We start from the raw sequence: 16,981 nt of genomic DNA on the forward strand, positions 1-16,981 counted from the left end.
ACCCTCTCCCGCACCTCTGCGGAGGGAAAGGCAAACGGGTGGGTTCAGCACAGAGGGGCAGAAGCATCCCCGTGCGCCCCAGGAAATGTGACCTTAACAGCAGACCCAAGTGGTGCAGCCCCCTTCCCACCCCGCCTCCTCACTGCACCAGACGGCGATGCTAATTACCTTCCTCCAGCTCATCCATGCTCCCGATCTTCCGCGACCCATCGATGGTGTAAATGTAACGGACTCCCTGAGGCAGATTAATGTTGTCGGACAGGGACCGGGTCAGGTCAGCCAGGAGAGCATCAAAACTTCGGAAGCGGTCAGAGGACACGGCATATACAATCCCCTTGAAGTAGCGGTCCCCGTTGCGATAGAAACGCACCTTCTTGGCTTTCTTCTCGTTACTCAGTGCCTGTAAGGTCCTGGTTCTGTAGAAGCTACAGTGAGCGCTGTGAGTGGGGCTGGGCAACCCGTTCATACGTGAGCCTCGCATGTTTCTGGACGCCTTGTCTCTTTCGTCAAAGTGTCCAAAATCAAGTTCCATAGTTTGGTGAACCCTAAAGATCTGAAGCTGAGCAGGAAGGAGATGGGGAGAGAAGGAGTGCAAAGGGACAGGTTAGAGCCAAGCAGAGCCACAATCCAGAGAGAAAAACGACACTAACGCAAGAGCTGTGTCTGTAGCAGGACAGATGCATTTGGGAAGCACCCCCTCCCCTGACCCAGATTTGTATGGATTCTGGGGACTGAGGGTAGGAGGGGTCCTCGCATTTTGAAAGGGATCCAACTACTGGGGGCAGGGAACACGTTTCTAGAGAGCTGTCTGCTCCTGCACCTGGGAGTTTTCAAAGTGCAGTAAATTGGGACTTGGGGCCAAAGGGATACATGGCAATCACAATTCAGCCCCCAAAAACTCGTCCAAACACCAGTTGGCAATGAATTAAACCTCTGAGCCCTGTGAGGTTTCCTTTGGCAACAGAAAACAAGGAGATCCCAGTAAGTCAGCCCTTCAATCTGTCGAATCACGGAAGGAACCATAGCATCTGAATGTTTAACATTAGAATAAACTGGCATTTATGAAAGAATGGTCACAGGGGAATAAGCAGTTTCTTTGTGACAGCCTGTTCAATAAGGGTTAGCAATGAGATCCAGCCCACCCTTCCCCCTATCCGCAGCCCCCTCCTAGCCCATCAATCAATTCTCAGGACCAGCCTACATCTCTAAGAAGAAATGACTGGAAAGAAAAATCTGTCATTGAATTGAGGCTTCGATAAGCTCTTTTCAGCCCAAGTCTCCTCTGAATTGCATTTCTGCTCCCGTTTAATGAGGAGGAGAAAATAAAGGGGCTATTTCCACCCCCCTTCCAGCCTTAAGTGATTTAATTGCTGGAAGTGCCCCTGCCCAAGGGACACGCCGCCCCTGCTAGCTCACCTTTCATTGTTCTGAGCACGGGGGGCTCCCAGCGCAAGCAACTAGCACAGAAAAGCTGAGACTTGAGCTGACACCCAGCAAGCAGGAATTTCTGCATGGTCTCGACTTTATGTTCAAGAACAACCTTCCTCCTGCACCAAACCCCAACACAAAAGGAGGAGGAACCCCCAACCCTGCAATAGAAAGACCCTTCCACTCCCCCAGCACAACCAGGAACATGCAACTAACGTATGTTGCTTGCATGTTAACCCAGGGCAGAAAAGGGGATTTACACCAGCACTTGGCAGCCAGGTGTAAATCTAGAAAAAGCTGTTGCTATCTCTCCCCCACCCCTTACGTTTGCCAGAACGAAGCTCCTTCCCTGTATTTTACAATGTCAATGTGACCTGTGCAAGAAAAATCATTGTCCCCAGCCTGCAATAAAGCAGAAGATGACAATGCAGGCGATCTGCACAGAACCCCCAAGTTGGGAACATTTTCCCCACGATGCCGGTTGGGGTAGATTCAGTCTGGTGTCATGCAGTGAACAATGAAACATCCAAGCAACTTCGGGAATGAATCAGAGGATGCAGGGGGTTTTGATTTTAAAATGAACTGCAGATGCTGTAAGGTACTAAGAGAAAGATTTCTCCTTTCTATCTGACATCTGTTACTTTTCTGCATGCAAGTCACTCAAAAAAGCTCTACTCACCGGTTTTCAGCGCGCAGGGTGGAGATGCTGAGAGAAAGAAAACCAGGCTCACTCTGCCTTTGTTGTCTGAGCTCCAAGCAAGAAATTCCTGCCAGGGTGGATGAGACGCCTCCTAGGTCCTAGTGCCTTGTTCCATCCCTTCACGGTAACTTTGCCTCAGTGGTTTTTACTCTCACCATCAGTCGTCTGCTTGTAGTCTTCTCTGTATTTGAGAAAAAAAGGGTGCATTCATTCCAGCTCTGGACATGTTAACGGATGGGTAAACAAAAAGTTTAAAGGGGCAAGTTTTGGGGTGATGTTCTGAAGGATGCAAATTTCCCCTTGGCTCTAGCTTCACCAAGAAAGCATCTGGCCCTGCTAAAAAAAAAGAGCATAATCGGACTGATGCACCAATATTATAGGATTACCAGTACAGGGAGGTCATGGCTACAATCCTACAGTGTGCTACAGTGCTGGCAAAAGACTCTTGTACGTTAGGAAAGCAACTAAGAAAAAAGTTGACCAGTGGAAATGGGCACAGTCCTGCTCCTGTATTGGTTTTACACAGTATTCATGGTTTACACTGGCAAGCAGAAAGGGAGAATTCACTTGGTGGTTCTGCATGCGGTGCCCCTGAAGAATTTTTCTCCCTTAACATTGGGCACAAGCCAAAGCCAGAGCTCTGAATCCCAGTTCATTCAAATCCCCAAGGGGTTGAGGATGGAGTCATTCAACACAAGCTTAACCCAACAGATTCAGCCTGGCTCATATCCCAAACTAAGAGAAGTTTTTCTGATTCCACTGCAGGAGGACTCAGCTGTTAGAAAATTGTATTGGGCTCTTTCACTTTGACAGCAAAATCTTTCACCTGCTGTCTGGATGGAGATTTCTGTCCTGCAGTTAGAAGAGCAGCACCACTAACCTCGCTCCTAACCCCACTGGTGGTGGTACCATCTTTATTTTAGAAAAGAACGGGATTTAGAAATGGGAGGGTCTTCCCATCTGCAGAAGAAAATGTTTCCTAACAACATTGCGTCTGTTTTAAATGAAAACATCAGATTTTGTTATTTTGGCACATCACAGCAGTATCACATTTACACAGAAAAAGTTATATTTATTCCAGATTTCTCTGTCCTGTACATGATAGTCCAGGCAACACTGACACAAACCCACTGAGAGCTCATCGTTGTTTGCCAGCAACTTTCACACACGACATTTGTAAAAAGTTTCTTATTCCCTGAAACCATCCTTTTATTCAAAGGCTCCTGTGCATCCTCCACTAAAGCCATTGGCTGCTCCCTTATGTGCTTGGTGGGATCACTACAGAGGAGACCACAGATCTGCTCTCCTCCCTCAGGAATTAGCACTTGAGAGGACCACAGGAAAGAGCAGGGTCTGTGCTCTCCAGGGCATATTTCAGTAGGTCTCTGGATGCAGATGCAAGAGGTAGGTGGGACTTGAAGCCTTCTCCTTCCCATTAGATCCCATCCCAAATTAGATAACACCTGGCCATTCATCACCATGTGCTTAATCTGTCCAGGATTAACAGTTTTTCCCTATACCACAATACTGCTGTAAATATAAATTTATTCATACTTTGAAAATGTGCCAAAGATACAAATCATTATGCATGTGCTAAGTACAGTAACAGCAAGAATAGAGAAAAGAAAACCAAATTCAGTCTTCAGTGGTGCACAGAGCTTTGATAGAGAAGAGGCAGACTGTTTGGGACAATGTCTAAGGATCTGGATACTACTTCAGGGTAACCTTGCAGGATGATGTAAACCCATGCAGTCAGTGGAACTGTACAACTTACTCATCTCCCAAGTTTGACTTGTATGGAGAGTTCTGAGGGCAGCAAAGGGTCTCAAACAGCATTAAGAGATGGCCCTTGACTTCTTTCCACATATGATACCATACCCACTTGTGAGAAGATGAAGCATGTCTATATGGACATATCTGCTCAGGACACTGCCAGAAGCTTTTTGGAGCATGGGTACTTCCTTTTAAAAGCAGAATTACTCCAGCAAGAGACCTGGTATTTGTTCCTGACAGAAGGATAAGGTTTCTATAGCCAATGATGGTAATGTTCATCCTGCATAAAATCTCAAGTTATTCCTAAAAGGTGCCCAAATCACCTTTGGTACAGTTGTTCTCCTTTAATCCTGCCACAAGACAAGAAGGATCTCAGGAACCAGAGCATCGTTGGAGGTGAAGAGCCCTGGAGCCAGACTGATTTTGTATGTTCTCAGTGGCATCGCACCATATTTGCTTGTCTTCAGATCAGAACAGGATCACCTCATACTACAGACATTGGCTGGGCTATGCAATAAGACATAGAAATAAACAACTCTTTCTTGATGAATGCAAGGGCCTGCTCCTGACTTAATTTCTGTTGGTCAGGCACAAGAGCTTCTTCACTAGCCTTAAGGAGTTAATGCTAGTCAAAACCTATTTACATCAGAAGAGACTCACCATAATCTAAACCATTTTAGGCAGCATGAGTGACTGAGAACTGGAAAGAGAATTATTCCCATCAATAATTTCATCTAGCTAAAAAGGAAAGATAAATTTAGCTCTTCAGATTAAATTATCTGCTTTAAATCAGGTGAATCATCTTTCCTCCAGGAAGCTAACATTTAGACTTCTGCCTATGTAACTAAATCTGTATAAAGACATGTTTGTTGACATTGCTGAGCAACTGTGATACTTTCAAAAAGAAGAGGCCGCAGGTAAAAGGGATTTTGTGACTGCTTTGTGCTAACTTCTTCACATGCACCTAGAAAATCCAGTTTCTAGCATCTTTAGGAGTTACAGTCTTAAGTACCGACTATGTCAATGCCCAATTACTTTGCTACATCATCCTGACTTCTATTAAAAAATTGCATCTGGTAGCACAGCATGTACTCTGATCAGGATGTAAGTTAGGGTGATAAGTAGCCAAGGTCTGGCTGCACCACAGATGAGAATTCTGGAAAAATTTAAATCAAGCGATCACTGCTTTTGAAGGAAGTCTTGGATCAACATTTTCATGTCAGTCTATTTAGATGCACATGTTTAATTACATTTCTTATTTTAACCTCTGTTCTTCTGGACTGATTTGAAAATGTCATCCCTGATGACTGCTTTCAAAGCTTTGCTTGATGTGAACTTACACGCCAAAACCCTCTGAAATGACAAATCACTATTTCAGGGCTCTGCCAAATGTGTCAAGGCACTCAAAACTGAAAGGCCATAAAGCCAATGGCTCAGTCTTGATCCTATAGAGCAACAGACTTTAAACCTGAATCTTCAAAAGGGCTGACAGTTCATCGAAGAATTATCCTACATCAGACTATAGAGTTAAGTCTCCTACATAATACTATGAGCTAATAAGCAACGGGGACTTGGCAGACTTTCACCACATAACATTTGTTTCCTTTGGAGATGTATTTTTACAGGGACCACACACATCTGAAAGTCTTTTAAATACCAATGCTAGTGAGCCAAAGTCAGCTCAGCCGCTGGGGAGAGAAGGGTGGAGGAATACCTCCATAGCGTAGATTCACCACTCCAAGCCTTGTAACCATCTGCAGAGGCTGTTCAGACCTTGAAGTCAGAGGGCTGGACCCTTCTACAGCCTGAATCACTGGAAACCCCAGGGAGCAGCAGGGACAAAGTTTTCAGTCTGGGGAAGGAAGAGAGGGTGGAAGCAGAAGCTGGGCTCCAAGGCCACCTCCAGCAGCTGGCCAACGTGGGGCTCCTCACCTGTGCTGCACAGGACCAGGATGTCTCGGGTGAGACCTGTCACTCCTCCAGACCCCAGAGGCTGTGCTGAGTCAGTGCGTTTGTGCTGCAGCCCCACACCCTCAATCTCCAGAGATGACTTTGGCTTCAGATAAGCTCCTGCTGAAATTTGGGAGAAAGAGGCCTTTACATCCTCCGAGAGATAAACAGGAAGTAGGCTGCAAGTGAAAAGGCCATTTCCTGTGCTAATAAGCCCTTTGTAAGTATCTGGAAATGATGGAGCTCATAATCAGTTATTCGATGAACTCACTCAAGACATTCCCAACACATCCAGATACAAGAAAGCATTAAAACGCACAACAGTCATCCAAAAGAAAAATACCTTTTGCACTAGATTTCTTCTGGCTCCATCCTATCCCTACAAGCAAATCACCACAATCATTAAATCTTTCCCAGCTGAAAACAAATTCCCTGATAGAAGAAAATGAAGCACCCCCACCCCAGTACACACCCCATGATATCTTGGGTAAATCCTGTCAGACCCGGTAAGCTCCACAAGCCAAATTCTGGTGGTAGTTCAGTGGCAGTGTTTTCCCTCAACAGCAATTTGCAAAGCTTGCAGAAAGCGATGGGAATGTCTGCCACATGCATTGCCTGTACCCTGGGGGACACGCAGAACCTCACAGAGGTTGTAAGTACGTTTTTGCTGACCAAATGATGCATGATATATGGTCTGTAAGTCCCAGCCAAGGTCATGACAAATGGAACCACAAGAAATCCAGATGTCTGCTTTCTCTGAGGTTGTCCATGGGCTGCATCATAGTAGTTAGGAGACTCATGACCAAGAATTTAATAATTTCTTGATAATTTCATTTTCTACAGTAATTCTAACTGAACATGATTGCCAGCCTCTCTCAAAATGCCTGCTGAATGTAATATTGGTTTGAAGGACTTTCCTGACGGAATATTAAATGATGGAAAGGAAAATCCCACCAAAGCCATCATGGGGGATCATGTCACATTCAAGTTAGAAATGCAAGATATTTCCTTTCAAACATAGATCCTCTCTGTCACTCTGAAGGCAGTGACAGTGAAGTCAGGTGACACTGGGGGAGCATTTGTAAAAGATACCCAAACGGCCCACCTTACAAACTTAGAAATCACAATAATAGACCATTTCAGAAGTTGTATTCCACAAGAGACTTCCACTCAGTACGCTCAGTCAATGTCATCCCAGACCAAGCCCAACAGAGGCTGCAGAATTAGCCATATAAATGTCTCGGGCAAATACCTTCTCATTATCCAATAGTGAATGTGTATGATCTACAAAATTAGCATTTTAAATAGAAGACAAAAAGATGCCTTCAGTGACCTTAGGAGACATTAAGAGCTTTTGAGCTCTGATATTCAGCATGACATAGGACAAAGGCTAGAGGTCACAAGACGGCAAATTACACCAACCTGGAGTTCGCATAGCCTAACTCAGTCTCGTTTTGAACTTTCATATTACAAGCATGTCAGGTCCATGCACCCCAACACATTGCCCATAGGTAGTCTCAGTTCAGGCCCACACCGTCTTTGGAGCACACCCCCCTTACTGGTAGAAGGCTCACACTCTGGCACAGCCTGTGTTTATGCCAACACATCTGGCCTCTGGCAGCAAAGCACTGGTGCTGGAAAACTCCCAGGGTAGCTATAAGGCTCTAAGGAAACCTGTCTCTTGGCGGGAGATGAGTAATCAGTATTTAGAGTGTGGATTCTGGCTGAGCTCAGCTGTTGTGTAGAAGCTTTGAGCTGTCAACTGCATAGTAGGAATAATTGTCATTCAGCTTGCTCACCTCCTTCTACCAGCAGTAACAGCTGAGAGAGAGAGGCAGCTCAAAGGTTTTCATGCTCTCCAGGAAAGAAGAGAGCAGAGTAGGGAAAGAGTGCTTTTGTGCTGGTGTTTTATTGTTTTCAGGGGATGGTTCCAATCTGGTTTATCCTAAAAATTCACAGAGAACAGTAATAAATGGTGATTTTTCATGGCTGCAGATACTGCTTAGCTATTTTGCTACTGCTCTTCAGGCACACATATCATTTATCTATAATAAACTATTGATAATCATTGCTTTGCATCTGTATTGAAATGTCAAGGTAGATACAGCAATGAAAAAGCTCATTTAGCTACATTGAAAGAAAAACTTACCTGCTCAAAGTCTCATGCAAATTAGAATACACAGCACACTGAAAGACCATTGTTTAAACATCAATGAATGGAGATTTCTTGTATGCACAGCAGCAATCTCTCACTCTAGATAAAGATGCAGACTCATCACAGTTGGGCAAAATGGAAAAACAATAAAACACACTATAACATACAAGGTCACCACTGACATCTTCAGTCCCCTTTCTCCAGCAACCAGAACCCATACTGCAAACTCTATCCTAAACTAAACCAAGTCTGATTCTTCTTCTCCCAGAATTACTACCATGCTTTGAAAAGCTGGGTCTTTGAAAGCAGGCAGCAATACCCTGTTTGTTTCCAGTACAAGGCACCCTTGAGCACTGCGAGCATGGGAAGGAAGCAGGTTCCAAACATGTGCTGACACGCAAAGCCCTGTCCCTGGCACTTTTACGTATCCAGGGATTTTAGATACCTCCTGAGAACCTACATAGAACTACATGTATGTTTTATCTTTAAAGCAAAGGTTACAGTATGGAAACACTGTAAGACACTCTGCCTTCTAAATAGCTGTACTGAAACTCTGATCTGAACTTCTGCAGCTCTCCCCCTGTTCCCTCCATGCATACCAGAGTTGTGCTGACAAGTGAGAGATGGCTTCAGGCAGAAGTTCTCCTCCTTGTCTACAGTGTGACCATCAAGAGACAAGCACGGGGCATCCTCCTGCACCATTAATGTCCCTGAACAGACTCACTGGAGAGAAGCATCTCATCCAGCAGAGAGACAATAACTATCAGTGCTTTGGTGCTGACCTTTTTAGGAAGAAAAAGTAGTACCCTTTTTTCTTTTGAACATCTGCAGCTTGCTGAAAACTAGGTCATTGTTTAACATCGCAGGGGAGTACTAGGTGATGATTTGGGAGCTATTGGGTTAGAAGCGGACACCAGAAGCTCCCCAGTGCTGATTCTGATGCTATTTTACCTTCAGACTATGCAGGTTCTGTTCATTAGGAAACCCTCCCAATGTAAGATAAAAAAGTATTACACACTGCTGACAGATTATTTGTTCTTCCTTGTTAGATGGAATTCCCAGCCTGGAAAACTTTGTGAATCACAGTATAATTGAACAGGAGAATAAGAACCATATCAGAACATCAGGACTAGTATCCTGAATTTTGGATCAAGAACCAGATCAGAATAAATTCCTGGTCTTGTCTGAAGGTGCTGTCACTACACTTCTGATTCAGTGAGCTCTCATAAGGGCTACCCAATACCAGCTATGTAAACACAAAAATTGAGCAAGGATAGTAGAAGCTCAGGCACCAGATAAAGCAGGTTTCCATTTTAGACTCAATTCTAAGCAGTTATTGGTCAACACAGAGACAGAGCCAAAAGGCAAGCCACAAGGAAATATGGATGTTTCCTGTGACCTCAAACTCCAGAGAAACAAGCCCTAGAGCCACTTACTGTTGAGTGTACAAATGGGACTTGCTCTCCTTTCATTGTGAATTTGGGGATGGTCCTTTCATGGGATGCATGGGGACAAGTGGCTCAAGTCAGAAAACCAACTGATGAGATGCTGTGGTAGTGCAAAAAAAAAAAAAATCAATCCTAGGTTCAATCCTAGCTAGCTGCAACACAAGGATATCAGCAGCAGACTGGCTTTACCAAGGGCCCTGTGAGCTATAACCACAGTCCTCTCCTCCATTAGCATCAGCTAAACTACAAAGGCAAGGGCCCTCCTGCAGCAGTAGGCTCCAGCCCCCAGTGCTGTGTGTACATTGTTAAGCCCCAGCAGAATGTCACCATCCCACCTTTATACCATGGGATGATGGTATATTATTATAAAATTGCTGCAGCCACTACTTTTGTCTATCTTCTGCTTTCTTCTAACCACCAGAGAAAGGCAGATCAGGTGACTGCAGCCCCACTACAGAAACAGGGTGCAGCCATAAATACTAACAGGCCATTGTTTTGTTCTTTGTACCCATGAAGCGCTTTGTTACTCCAAGTTAAATTTTTATTGTTTCCCATTAGAAATCCAAACAGCTTGTTGGATTAGGTGACTTCCACTCACTAAGCAACCCAACAAATATTTTCAGTTTGATCCTTACAGTTATTAACCCTGAAAGCACATGGAACATTCTGCTCAAATACCTCTTAGTCAAGATTAATTCAAGGCCCACACCACAATGTGAATAGCCTTTGCATGTCTCCTGGGCATGGTCATGACTTGTGTTATTGTGGTCACCCTGCAACATTCCAGCCCCCAGCACTACCGACCGTCCAAATCTCCAGTTTGTGGGCTAAGTCTGTAGACATAACCCTGAAAGACAATTATGAAAGGCAGTGCTTGTCTCACTTTTAGCCCACACAAGCCCAGTCATCTCCAGGCTGGTCATGCCAGAGATCCTCTCATTCTCTTCTTTATGGCGCTCCTCTCTCACTTCACTTTGGGATATCCATTTTAGGCTTCCTTCCTTACCTCTTCCATAGATGTGTGAAAGGAGAACTGAAGAGACAGGTCTGGTTGTACTTCCTAGAGTACTAATCGCAATCCCCATTGCACACACACCACTCTCACAGAGGGAGTAACACCAGCGCACGTTGGCTCCCTGTGAGGTTGGCAGATGTGGCAAGAAGTATTTGAGGAGCAGACGATGCGTAAGTTCGGTGCACGAAGGGTACCTCCACCGTGCCTTGCAAAGCAGCGCAGCCCTACAGAGTGCCCACGCGTGCTCATGTGCTGGCCAGCAGTGACATTGTAAGGACCCCCCTGCAACCCTCACTCGTGCTGCGTGCCACCTCCTTGTGCCATAGGTGTCTGTAAGACAACAACGATGCCACCCTGTGGTAAAACTGAGCATTAGGAGTGGAAACGGTGATGCCTGATCAGGTGCTGACCAATTTGGAGTGACTGCTGCTTACAGCCGTGCTGTTGGGTTCCTAGAAAGGAGAGGAAGGACAGATGAAGAGGACAAGCAGTCACCATGCTCTGGTAGCAGTACTGCTGTAGCTGTGGGCCATGAAATCCCAGGAAGGGCTTGCAGGAACAACAGCTAGTCCATCTTTTGTATGAACTGCTATGGCAAGAAAGAAAGGAGTCACCTCCCCTTCTACCGCCTTAGCATGGCAGTAAGAAGCTAGGAAAGGAAAGATCCTGGCTCTTTCGCCTGGTGACATGCAAGTACACTGCAAGCTCTGAAGCATACCCACTGCCCCCCAACCCAGTGAGTGGTAGCATAGGTCTCGCCCAGCTACAGAACTGACAACTGTGTAATGGCTATTCATTATCATAATATGCAGTGTCTGCTCAGCAACACATTACATCCTGCTAGAAGTGATCACTTGTAATCAGAAATTCAGGTAAAGCTGAACAAGACATTTAGTATTTAATGATAATTTATTTAATTCAAAGGAACTGATAGCTGATAGTGCTGTGTTTCAACTTCTTCTTAGCTATCCAACTCCTATAACTTTGTTATTCTTCCTTCAAGTTTCAGCATAGATGTATTGGGTTTGCATGGCAAGGTTTTGGTAGCAGGGGGGCTAGAGGGGTTGCATCTGTGAGAAGCCGCTAGAAGGTTCCCCCACATCTGATAGACCCCATGCTAGCCAGCTCCAAGATGGATCCATTGCTGGCCAAGGCTGAGCCCATCGCAACAGTGATAGTGCCTCTGTAATAACATATTTAAGAAGTGGAAAAAACCTGCTGCAGAACAGCAGCTGGGAGAAAGGAGTGAGAATATGTGAGAGAAACAACCCTGCAGACCCCCAGGTCAGTGCAGAAGGAGGAGAGGAGATGCTCCAGGCACCGGAGCAGAGATTCCCCTGCAGCCCGTGGGGAAGACCATGGTGAGGCAGGCTGTCCCCCTGCAGCCCAGGGAGGTCCACAGTGGAGCAGATCTCCACCTGCAACCCGGGGAGGAGCCCACGCCGGAGCAGGGGGATGCCCGAAGGAGGTTGTGACCCCATGGGAAGCCCACACTGGAGCAGGTTCGCTGACAGGACCTGTGGACCCATGGAGAGAGGAGCCCAGGCTGGAGCAGGTTTGCTGGCAGGACTTGTGACCCCACAGGGGACCCACGCGGAGCAGTCTGTGTCTGAGGGACTGCACTCATGGAGGACTGTTTCCTGAGGGGAAGAGTATGAGGAAGAAGGAGCAACAGAGACACGTGATGAACTGACCACAACCCCCATTCCCCGTCCCCCTGTGCTGCTCAGGGGGAGGAGTTAGAAAAATCATAAGTGAAGTTGAGCCCAGGAAGAAGGGAGGGCTGAGGGGAAGGTGTTTTAAGATTTGGGTTTTATTTCTCATTACCCTACTCTGATTTGACTGGTAATAAATTAAATTAATTTTCCCCAAGTTGAGTCTGTTTTGCTCGTGACAATAATTGGTGAATGATCTCTCCCTGTCCTTATCTCAACGCACGAGCCTTTCCTTATATTTTCTCCCCTGTCCAGCTGAGAAGGGGAGTGACAGAGCAGCTTGGTGGACACCTGGCATCCAGTCAAAGTCAACCTACCACAATATACTAAGCATACACTTCCAAGAGCCTAACAACAAGCCAAACTCAGTCTCAGCAAGCTCACCTGAGACCATGAGCTTTGAGCTTCTTTCAAAAAATCATCTTGAACAGGCAGGCCTGGAGCACTGCTTCTTGGCAATGATGCAGATAGATTTATACACACCTTTGAGTTTGCACATTGGGATTTACCATCCCTAAAGTGGAAAAGGAACACAGACATACTCTGGGTTTTGCCTTACAGGATCAAAAGCAGAATGGCCCTTGCTTAAACTATACTAGCTTATCATTTGTGCTATTTCTAGGGAAAACGAGCCCCAGAGATGGAATTTTAGCTTAGTAAATATTGCATTGAAACATTAGCTGTAATGTGACTTATTTGATTCAAGTCAGACCAAATGAAGGCTTTGCAGAAGCTAATTACTGTTTTGTTTCATGTGGCCCATTGGGTGATGATAGTAAGAAACCATTTCAAATTGGAGCAAACACTAGGAACAGGCTCCCTACATGACAACACAGCTTTCTTCCCTTTAATGCAAGGTCTGCTAAGCCAGTGCAGACAATTGGCTGAAGGACTTGCAAAACACTTTAAGAAAATAAGTTATCTGGCACTGCAACTTCAGGCTTGCTTGACCCCCTTTTGTAGGTGCCCTCTTTGCTACCCCCAGTAGGAAGCAGTTAAATGCAGTGCCAGCAGATGGCAACCCAGTAAGAGTTTCTAACAGATGTTTGAGCCACGCAGGCCAGCAGCGTGGGCAGCCAAAAGCATCTGCTTTCCTGCCTCAGGAAAGTAGCAAGAGGATCAGAGAGGAAGTTCTGTGTCATTGCAATTAAATCTTTGAAGGAGCTCAGAGACAAAAGAGAATATCTGGGTGTTTTAGACTCTAGCCAACCACTCTGCAATAGAGACACCTCTGTGGTATTCCCTGAGCAACCCATTTCAATACCTTTAACTCATTCCACAAAATTCTTACTAGCTTCTCAATGCTTAACACATGGCAAGTTCACACCACATGCATGTGGTCACTGACTTCTGTGACTTAGCAGTGTCAGTCTCCCTTTTTACTTCCACACCCTTGCTGAAAATTAGATGCAAGTGGTTTCCTTTGAGCAGCACTGTCCAAAATGCAGATTTAAATTCACACACATTGGCATTTCAGGCAGCATAAAACCACTTGCACACGGCCCATTTTCTACAAGTCCCCATGCCCAGGATTTCCTTTTGGCTAACTCTAGAACTCCTGCTTTATGCTGTCAATTGCTGTTCAGGCATATTTCCCTCTTCCTTCAACAACTCATGGTATTAGCTAGTCAGGGTTTTCAAGCAGAAAACATTTTCAACACCGCTTTAAGCATTCGGAGTCTTCCTGGATTTTCAAAGGCTGTTAGGTAGCAGGTCTGATGTTCCCTGCAGAGTTAATGTACTGCCTTAATGTACTGCCTCTTTTGAAGGAGCAATGCTTGCCCACAGCCACAGGACCAGCATGCTCAGGGACAGATCAGAATCCCAAGGACTGAAGCTAGAGCACAAATTCAGACAAGCCACAAGCCACAATCCACGTGCTTTTCATCCATGTTTCTGTCTATAGCTCAGCTCTGCACTGAGAAAGAGCCCAGCTCAAGATGCCTGCTTGCTGACTGTGCCTTACCAGCCTGGCCTACACAGAGCACATGAGGAATATCTGTTCAAGAATAGAGTCCAGCCTGTTTTTGAGCCTCTGCTTCTGCATTTACAGAGGGGAGAATTTAGATTTGAAATTGGTGAAGACTGCTCAGCCTTCCCAGCACTTGAACAAACCCTAAACCCAGGCACATGCTTCACCAACATGAGTTTTCTTGAGAAGGGATGAAAAATTGAAAAATGTCCCTACACAGGGTGATAACTACCAGGAGAAACACATATGGAAGGACTACTTGAAGTGACCATTTTGGAGTCATTAAAGGGGATACGAGTGAGCTGTCTAGTGAGGGAGGAGATTACAGCAACATCCAGCTAATCAGTAGGGTAGGAGATAAGAGGTCCCATTCATTGAACTACTGATTAAAGTGGTGCTTTTAATTAGGATCTGGATGCTGTGTTGGACGGCTGCTTACCCAGGATAGAGATTAGCAGTAGTTTTTTGTTAATTTGTTGGCTGAAAAGCTAGCAATTTTAAGACACATTTAGATTTCAGAGGGGGGCTGCTTATTAATATTCATCTCAGCTCCCATAAATATATTTCTAATCCACTGCAGGATTTAGCAGGTTGAAGATGTCAGATGTGTCACTGTGCACATTGGATTTGTTACAGAGCAGGGGTTGTGTTAGGTCATGTGGGCCTCAGAGCAGGAGTGAGCCCATACTGTGACAGGGATGGATGCTAGCTCACTAGCTGTGTTTCTGCTACAGTGACAGGAACTGGACAAGTCCCAGGACAAGGACACATGTTGTCTTATAAGCAGCTGCCACAAGCAGCAGTCCTTTTCTCAACTTCTTGGGCTTCCCATATGAACTTCAAGTTACTGTTCCTTAACAGAGAAGGCAGATCTCAGCTTTTTCTTATGCTTCTTCAGGGGCTCTCACAGCAAAACTGTTTCTGAGCCTCTCATTTGCATAACAACTCTTCTCTGTCTTGTGTGTCCCAAACACCTTTGTATATCCCTTTGCCCCAAAGGGATGTAGATAGCTCTAACCCAGACTATACTTGTTAACAAAAAGCAATTACTCATCACCATTTCAACTTCGCTACTCCCTGCCAAAACTCTGCTATCTGGTTTAGCCACAGTCCAGCTGAATATAGACATCCCAGAAGTAGCACAATTTTCTAGACCTTCTCCATGCACACCACATGCACTGACTCTTCCACATGCTTCCACTCACTTTCCCATCAACAAGAACTGGTTCCAGGATAAGAAAACTTTTTCCCTGTGACTGGCCCAAACCAGTTTCAGCCACAACAGAAGCAGAGTATTCATTGGTTTGGCTGCCCTACTGTAAAGTCTCTGGTGTTTGCAAAGCGTCCAGAGGGTACACAATGGGATTCATAAGCAAAATCATGACATAGAAGACCTAAAGCCCTGGATCTAAGGAACTAAGATTTCTAGAGCACTGAAACAATGAACACAATAAGTAATACCATTCCAAACAACCACCAGTAAGTTACTCACAAGCTGGGAGAGGCTGCATTGCACAGGCTGGGAAAAGAGCTTTTAGTTCCTTTATGTTCTGCACATCAGCCGGAAAAAACAGCCATGGGGTAGATAAAACTAAGGGTGAACAGTCCTGAAGTGACAGTCGTCATCAGACTAACACCACCAAGGAGGAGAGGTGCTACTACACCTTTGTTAGAAAACAGTCTGCTCCATGCCTCAGGAAGTCCCAGAGCAGATTCAGAGTGACATTAAAGAAAAATGTCTTAACTAGCAGGGAACACATCCTTCAGAAATGAAGCAGGCAATAACTCATTCTAGTATAACTATTCCCTGAAGTAAACAGCACTGGATTTGTTTCTGGAATAACTAGCTCATTACCTCAGCCGGTGGCAGAAGCAGCAAGTGCCAGCCATCTGGAGTGCTAGATGGCCCACTGCCAGCATAGCTCTGATGCTATGGAAGAGGTGGAGAGCAGGGGTGAGTTATAGCAATGAGCACATGTACAGCATAGACAGAAGGGAGAGCAAGGGAAGAAACATGTAAGAAAAAACTAAGGAAGAGAGAACTACTCTTAAAGAGCCTGTAATTGATGTCTAAGTGAAAGCAAGCAGATGTTGGAAACAAGATTATTTCCAGTCTGTTTGCTGGCCTCCAGTTGCACCAAGGGGAGGTTTAGACTGGATATTAGGAAAAATCTCTTCACCAAAAAGGATGTCAAGCATTAGAACAGGCTGCCCAGGGAGGTGGTCAAGTCACCATCCCTGGAGATGTTTAAGAGACATGTAGATGTGGTGCTTAGGGACATGGTTTAGTAGTGGACCTGGCAGTGCTAGGTTAATAGTTAGACTTGATGATCTACCAACCTAAATGATTCTATGAAGAGAGGGGAAAAGGTGAGCTAACCATAGAGTAAGATTAGAAAAAAAGAATAGAAAGCCATTCAGGAAGAGTGCTTAACCCACTGCACTGAGTCAGGAAATCCCCAAACAGTGAAAATACCATGACCTGCACACCAAAACCACAGCAGAGGCATCACAACACAGTTCTCTGCCATACTTGCAGACATAACGCTTGCCTCCCTTCTAAGGGAGCCCAAAGCCTGTAACACTTAGCACACAGGCTTCCTATAGATTCCACCTGGTATCTTTAGCACAAGCCATCACACAGGCTTTCCTTACCTTATTCTGATATTACAGCACAAAAAGCACTCAGGTGAAACCAGGTTTTTTACACAGCCCAAAGCATTTTTTCCTTTTCAGTTTAAAACCCAGTACTATGACTAGTTTGTCAGCACAAAACCAGCTGCTGTCCAACCACACACAGATACTTTCTAGGAACACAGGTACAA

The 16,981-nt window shown here is 45.2% G+C and overlaps 1 protein-coding gene across 6 annotated transcripts in view; it reads right to left on the bottom strand.

Annotated features, from left to right (window-relative positions):
- DCX (doublecortin) overlaps nt 1–16,981 on the bottom strand; it is a 144,715-nt gene that overhangs the window by 84,772 nt on the left and 42,962 nt on the right. For 5 of the 6 annotated variants that reach the window (XM_041119015.1, XM_041119017.1, XM_041119018.1 and 2 more), the window contains exons 3-4: nt 2,108–2,309; nt 169–559 (exon numbers count right to left, since the gene is read on the bottom strand). In XM_041119015.1, the coding sequence (XP_040974949.1) occupies nt 169–532 (364 nt within the window). In that variant the 5' untranslated portion in view covers nt 533–559; nt 2,108–2,309. Of the gene's footprint in view, nt 1–168; nt 560–2,107; nt 2,413–16,981 lie in introns of those variants that run through there. The other variant, XM_029996692.2, reaches the window with a different exon arrangement.

Source organism: Aquila chrysaetos, chromosome 21 (genome assembly GCF_900496995.4).
Source record: "Aquila chrysaetos chrysaetos chromosome 21, bAquChr1.4, whole genome shotgun sequence".
NCBI classification, from domain to species: Eukaryota; Metazoa; Chordata; class Aves; order Accipitriformes; family Accipitridae; genus Aquila; species Aquila chrysaetos.